This window comes from Brassica napus, chromosome C1, assembly GCF_020379485.1.
Source record: "Brassica napus cultivar Da-Ae chromosome C1, Da-Ae, whole genome shotgun sequence".
NCBI classification, from domain to species: domain Eukaryota; kingdom Viridiplantae; phylum Streptophyta; class Magnoliopsida; order Brassicales; family Brassicaceae; genus Brassica; species Brassica napus.
Window position 1 is genome coordinate 32,764,121 of NC_063444.1, and position 6,996 is coordinate 32,771,116.

At 37.8% G+C, this 6,996-nt stretch overlaps 1 protein-coding gene and 1 long non-coding RNA gene across 2 annotated transcripts; one reads left to right on the top strand and one right to left on the bottom strand.

Annotated features, from left to right (window-relative positions):
- Nucleotides 1–616: 616 nt before the first annotated feature.
- On the top strand, nucleotides 617–2,492 carry LOC106430366 (UDP-glycosyltransferase 75B2-like). Its single transcript, XM_013871152.3, has one exon. The coding sequence runs from the start codon at nucleotides 824–826 to the stop codon at nucleotides 2,357–2,359; it is 1,536 nt and encodes a 511-aa protein (XP_013726606.2). The 5' UTR covers nucleotides 617–823; the 3' UTR covers nucleotides 2,360–2,492.
- A 2,707-nt stretch (nucleotides 2,493–5,199) lies between these two features.
- LOC125580744 lies at nucleotides 5,200–6,535 on the bottom strand. Its single transcript, XR_007318487.1, has 2 exons — nucleotides 5,423–6,535; nucleotides 5,200–5,369 (listed from the first exon to the last, which is right to left on the bottom strand). It is a non-coding gene; the product is annotated as an uncharacterized LOC125580744 (long non-coding RNA).
- Between the last annotated feature and the right edge of the window lie 461 nt (nucleotides 6,536–6,996).

Consider the following 6,996-nt stretch of genomic DNA (forward strand, 5'->3'; position numbering starts at 1 on the left):
ATATTCTTTAATTTTTTAAAAATCTATAAACGATAGAATTTATTACATATAAATTTGAATAACATATGTCAGAGTACCTAACTTAACATATAAATTAGTTTGGTTTAAATATTTGGATAGAGAATTAATAATTATTTAAGTATAGAGAATTAATAACTATTTTAGATATTTACATTTGATTATTTGTATATATTTTCAAGTATTTAAATGAACTTAAAAGTATCATATACATTCTTGATGTTTATATATATATTAAATCTAAAAATAATTAATATATATATAAGTATATAAATCTACTTTGGATACCCAAAATACTTCGGTTCCGATCGGATTAGGTTTCAGTTCTTCAAATACCAAAATTTTGAATAATTCAGATATTTAATCAATTTCGGTTTGGATTTGGTACTACTTATTCGGATTGAAATCGGTTCGGTTCTTCGAATTTGAGTTTTTTTTTTCAACTTTAAATAGTGACATAAGAAATAAATAGCATCATATTTTTTCAAAAATACATCCGCGCGGGTCAAATTTAGTATATATGTTATAATCGTTGCATTGACTTAAAATTGTTAATTATTAGACACTAAATTATTGATTGAAATTAACATCCCATCAACTATAATGTATATATAAGTTAAAGTAGTATAATATAAGGAATCATCGCATTGACTTTAATAGAAAATGGACTTGACTTTGGTAATTGTTGTAAAAAAAAAGACTTTGGAAATTTCAGGGGGACGACAAGTTATGATATCAATCATGGCGTCATCGTGGATTACGTAAAAGCGGTAACCGGTACATGTAATGCTATGTTTTGTTATTCATGTCACATAACCCAAAATCAAATCTCAGTTGCTCATCCGTATTTTTGTTTATAAATACAACACCACAAATTCACAAAAGAGACACAACACAAGTTCTCGAAGTCACTTCGGCGGAGCAAAAAATGGCACCACCGCATTTTCTACTTGTAACGCTTCCAGCGCAAGGTCACGTGAACCCATCCCTCCGTTTTGCTCATCGACTCATCAGAACCACCGGCGCACGTGTCACTTTGGCCACATGTCACTCCGTCTTCCATTGCTCTAATATCCAAAGCCACGACAACGTGTACAATCTCTCTCTCCTTACCTTCTCCGATGGGTTCGACGACGGGGTCATCTCCAACACCGAAGACGTCCAAAACAGGCTGCTGAATCTCGAACGTAACGGAGATAAAACGCTGTCGGAGTTCATCGAAGCTAATAAAAACGGAGACTCTCCCGTGGCTTGCGTGATCTACACGATTCTTCCTAGTTGGGTTCCAAGATTAGCACGTAGGTTTCACCTTCCTTCTGTTCTCCTATGGATCCAACCCGCTTTGGCGTTCAACGTTTATTACAATCACTCAACCGGGAATAACTTCGGTTTTGAGTTCCCGAATCTCCCCACTCTCGAAACCCGCGATCTTCCTTCTTTCCTCTCACCTTCCAACACTAGCAACAACATCGCACAAGAAGTGTATCTAGAGTTGATGGAGTTTCTCAAAGAAGAACCCAACGTGAAAGTTCTCGTCAACACATTCGATTCGCTCGAGGCAGAGGCCTTAACCGCTGTCCGGGATATCGAAATGGTGGCGGCTGGGCCTTTACTTCCACCAGATATGTTCACAAGAAGCGAACCGGTAAAAGATCAAAGTAATTATACACTTTGGCTAGACTCGAAAACAGATTCCTCTGTTATTTACGTTTCTTTTGGAACAATGGTTGAATTGTCCAAGAAACAGATAAAGGAACTAGCTAGAGCTCTCATTGAATGTAAAAGGCCGTTTTTGTGGGTTATAACTGATAAAGCAAACAGAGAAGCGAAAATAAAAGGAGAGAACGACACAGAGATTGAGAAGATAGCTGGTTTAAGACACGAGCTCGACGAGGTTGGTATGATTGTGTCTTGGTGCTCACAGGTGGAGGTTTTAAGACACAGAGCCGTAGGTTGCTATTTGAGTCATTGTGGGTGGAGTTCAACACTTGAGAGTTTGGTTCTCGGCGTTCCGGTGGTGGCGTTTCCTATGTGGTCAGATCAACCAACGAACGCGAAGCTCCTGGAGGATTTGTGGAGGACAGGTGTGAGGGTGAGAGAGAACGAGGATGGATTGGTGGAGAGAGGAGAGATAAGACGGTGTTTGGAAGCAGTGATGGAGGAGAAGTCGGTGGAGCTGAGGGAAAACGGTGAGGCATGGAAGCGTTTAGCGGTTGAAGCGGGTAGAGAAAGAGGGTCATCAGATAAGAACATGGAGGCTTTTGTGGAGACTCTGTTCAGTGGAGCAGAGGAGGTTAAAGATAAAAATCAATGTTTGGAGAAATCTACCTTGCTCAGTTAGTTGAAAACGGTTTTTAACCTTGTCCCTTTGTTTATCAATTTCATTATAAAGTAAAGAAATGCATTTATCTATGTCGTGAATGAATTCTCCTGAAAACAAGTGTTATAAATGGCGACGAGTTAAAGTTTCAAAAAAAAAACAAGTGTTATAAATGTATTTGTTGTTTCCATATCCGGTCGGTGATGTAATATTTATAAATGATGTAAAGGGATAAAGATTTTTGTATTAATAGTCAAGAATAAATAAGCTCGGTCAATTACAAGAACTAAAGATGCTCTTCTAAACAGTTCGTCTAAACAAGTATTTTTCTATTTTATGGTCTGAGGTCGTCTGGGCCGAGCTCGTCTAATGGTCGAGGTAGTCTAAGACTTTGTCTGTGATGAAGAGGCGATACTCTCCTTTTCTGTACTCTCCTTTTATGTACTTTCTGTACGTTTCTGACCGTCCTTTCAATGAGTCTGACTTCTTCTATTTATAGTGACGTACGTTTTTTTTTCTAGCCAAATCATCAATTGTTGCTTAACGGACCGGACCTGATTTTGGGCTTACCTCTTAATGGGTCTGTGCTAAGCCCATCTCCAACAATTGTCCACCCCCCCCCCTCTCCACAGTTCGCCAAGTGTTGAATCTTGGTGAATTCTTCTGGAATTTTCTGTCTGAGAAAATCAGGTCAGACTCGGGAATTGTCGGAAAATAGGGCAACACATTTTTCGTTTCCTATATAACTGATGGTTCGTATCCCCCATTTTGAAGCAAGGTAAAATTTTTGCTCCTTTTTATTATATTCGTGTGGTCATTTCCCTCTTTTATTTATTATTATTTTTTTTAGTATCTTCTTTCTTGGTTCCTCTTTGCCGACATTGCTTCTCATCTTTCTTCTTCTTCCCTTTTTCTTTTTATTATTTTTTAAAAAAGAAAGAAAGCAAATCTGGTTTTGTTTGTCGTGAACTTGGTCATTGGTGATGATGAATTTTAGGGTGTGAGGTCGGCTTGAGCTTGTCTTGAGGTCGGCGAGCTTCTTCTCATTACTCTTCTCCTCTTTTTTTTTAAGGTAGAGAAAGTGTGGAGCTCGGCTTGTCTTGAGGTCGGCTTGTGTTTTGTGAGTAGTTCGAGCTCGTCGTGAGGGACGTGATGTGGTCTGTGGTGTGGGGAAGAAAGGCTGAGCTCGTTTGAAGGAAGGGTTGTTTGGTCGTGGTCTGTGGTGTGGGGAGAAAAGGCTGAGCTCGTTTGAAGGAAGGGTTGAGCTGGAGAAGAGCTCGTCGATGGTGGTTCTGAGTTCGTTGAGAGAGGCTGAGCTCGTCGAAGGAGGGGCTGGGCTTGAGAAGAGCTCGTCAATGGAGGTTCCGATTTTGTCTTCTGTCGTCCCGAGCTCATCGACGGCGGATCCGAGCTCATCTCCTGTTGCTTTGAACCCGTTAATGGCGGCTCCAAGCTCGCCTCTTGATGTCCTGAGCTCGTCGATGGCGGCTCCGAACTCGCCTCCTGATGTCCCTGAGTTCGTCTCATGTCGCTCCGAACTCGTTCATGGTGGCTCCAAGCTCATCTCCTGTTGTTGCTTCGGGTTCTTTGTTGATGAAAGAGTGTGGTCGAGGTGCGGAGGGCACGAGCTTGCCATTGGTGGGGTCGATCTCGGCTTCTGTTTCAAGTTCGTCAGTTCCTAGCTCGTTCCTTGGTTCGAGCTTGTCGCTTTCTGTCCCGAGCTTGCCGTAGTCGATGGAGCCGTGTCGCGGTGAGGTGGGGTTGAGCTCATCGTCTTCTGGTTCGAGCTCGTCTCTCATTCCGAACTTATCTTCTGTTGTGCCAAGCATGCCGTCGGTGATGGAAACGTCGGAGCTGAGTTCGTCGATAGGTATGCCGTCGGATGGGAAGGTTGCTTGTGAGCAGCTGTCTTTGTTAGTTCGTAAGATGGAGCTTGCTGATGGCCGCAAGTCGTGGTCGGAGATTGCCGAATCTGTCATTGTTGTTGAGTTAGGTACTCTTACGTGAAGTGAAGCAGAAGACAGGGTAAGCGCGAGTTTGATCGAGGAAGAGACCGGGTTTCTTTTTGATGAGCACGGGACAAATTTGGTGGCGGAGCCTGGTGTTGGAGGGTCGAATTTGTCTTTGAAAACGCTTCCTGTTGTCTCGAGTTCGTCATCTTTGGTGAAGAAGAATATGTTGGAAACTGTCCGGGAACATGAGCAGATGCAGCACTACAAGAAATATCGGTATTAATAGCACCCGATAAACGCTATCATATCGTTTTCATAGCGTTTCGAAGAACGCCGTGACAGCCGCAGCTATAATAGACCCTCCCCTAGCGTAGCGTTTTTCGCGTGCTGTAACAATATACAGATATTATAGCGTTGGTCATGTGTTATATTATACCTATTTATAGCGATTTCTTTTCGCTATTTAAATATTTTATGTGGCACTTTTCGTGTGCCATAAAATATTTTGTTATGACATTTGTTTTTTGTCATAGAATACCTTTTTGTAACTCAGTTTTTTTTTTTGAACATTTAATAGCAATTTTTTTGTGCCATTGAATATTATAATACAGCGTTTTACTTATGCTATGACGTTTATATTCTAGGTAATACTGAATAGCTAATATTTTAAACCGGTTTATAAATGATTCTGGTTTATATTAAAATTTTGGTTTACAATCGGTTTATAAATTAAACCAGATTACAAAAAATTTCGGTTTACAAACTAAACCAGTTTACATACAATCTAAAAAAACCCTAATTCCTTCCCTCCGCCTCCTCCGCGGAACCCAGATTTCAAAACACAAACATAAAAAAGATTCAAACTATTAATAAATAAAATCGGTTTAGCATACTAAACCAAATTAAAAATATACCTAACCCTAATCTAAACCTAATGTATATTCTCCGCCGCCTGCCGCCTCCTCACCGAGCTTCTTCGTCTTCAACATTCAAGCCGGCTCTGCTCATGACCCACCACTGCTACCTCCTCCATCAATCTCCTGTGCCTCATTCATCAATCCTGTGCCTCCTCCACTTTCCTTTACCAAGAACAAAAAAAAATCAGATTCAAAACAGAGAGAGAGAGAGAGACGTGACTGGTGGTGGTGTTGACGAGCGTGCGGTGGTGGTGGTGGTGAAGGGCGAAACCGAATAGAAAGGAGCATGGTGGTGAGAAGCATGACGGTGGTAATCCTCTTCGTTCAGATCCATTTGCTTGAAAGAAGAAAAGTAAATGAAAGATGAGCAGAGGAGAAAGAGAGATGGGAAGAGGATAAGAGAGATGAGATTAGATGAGGAGATCGAAGAGGTACAGAAGAAGAAAATAAGAAGTATAGAATCGTGTGGAAGAAGAAAGGAAGAAAGAGATAAAACAAACATAAAATATTAATAGTGAATTAATCTGAGCCGTAAGATTAATATTACCAACGGCAGAGATTCGAAAAATGGTGATCCACGCCTCACTTTTTGGTCTAATCAGAAATAAGCTGTTAATTCTTTTTCTTTGGTCATCAAATAAGCTTCTAATTCACTTAAATATGAATGGGTTTATATGGGGTTTAAACAAATGAATTTAAATTTAAATAATAGATTTATAATATAGGATTTGATTAATGACTATGATTAAAGTTAAAAGTTTAGTCTAATTTAAAAGTTTTAAATATAAGGTTAATGTTCATGATTAAAGTTTATTTGGAGTCTTAGGTTTGGGGTTTAGAGTAAAATTTGAGAATACAATTTGAATTTTTTTTATTAGTATCTATGTTTAGGTTTTGGTGTTTAAATTTGAAAAGGTTAAATTTGATGTTTGGATTTTATGATTTGGTGTATAAGATTTAGAGTTATTGTATATGGTTTGGAATATATACTCAAAGTCTAAATTCCAAAACCTATATTTAAATTTTTGAAATTTGTAAATTAGGATTTATGATGTAGGTTAATATGAAGTATGTGGTTTAGGGTTTAGGGTTAAGATTTATAATTAAGTATATGGTTTGAGTTTTAGAATATATTTGGAGTCTAAGTTTAAAATTTATATTATAAATTAAAAAATAGATTTATGACTTTGTATGTAAGATTTAAGTTTGGGGTTTAGGGTATTATATTTAGGGTATAGATTTAAGATTTAATGTTTGAGGGTTATAATTTAAATTTGAGATTCTATTTTTAAAATTATTAAACTTTAAATTTAAATTTAAGATCGAAATTATATTAGGAAAATATTGAAATTTTAATGTTTATGTTCAGGGTAAGGGTTTAAACCCCAAATTAATCATATACCCAAATCTAACTAAAAATCTTAAAAATCTACTGTTCATTATTTAAGTTCAAATATTAAATTTAATCTAAATGTTTAATTATCATTTATACATTGCAATTTGATCATATACCCCAAATTAGATTTTTTTTTCTTTTTTTTTGTCACCAATTGAGATACATTGCAATTGAGTTTTTATAAATCAAAATTCGTTTACAAAACTGTAACCGTTTTATCAAACTAATATATATATAGCAACAGTTTAATGTAAAGTACCAGAGACATCAAAGATACCACCACCAAGATCAAAGACAATAATTATTTAATTGTTTCTCCTTTCAAAAGCATAAACCAAAGAAGTAGCAGTAGGCTTATTGATAATACGAAGAACATCAATCAGATTGTTTTGT

Bases quoted from the DNA above. Each gene is read 5' to 3' on its own strand.
- LOC106430366 (XM_013871152.3), top strand. From the start codon at position 824: ATGTCACATAACCCAAAATCAAATCTCAGTTGCTCATCCGTATTTTTG.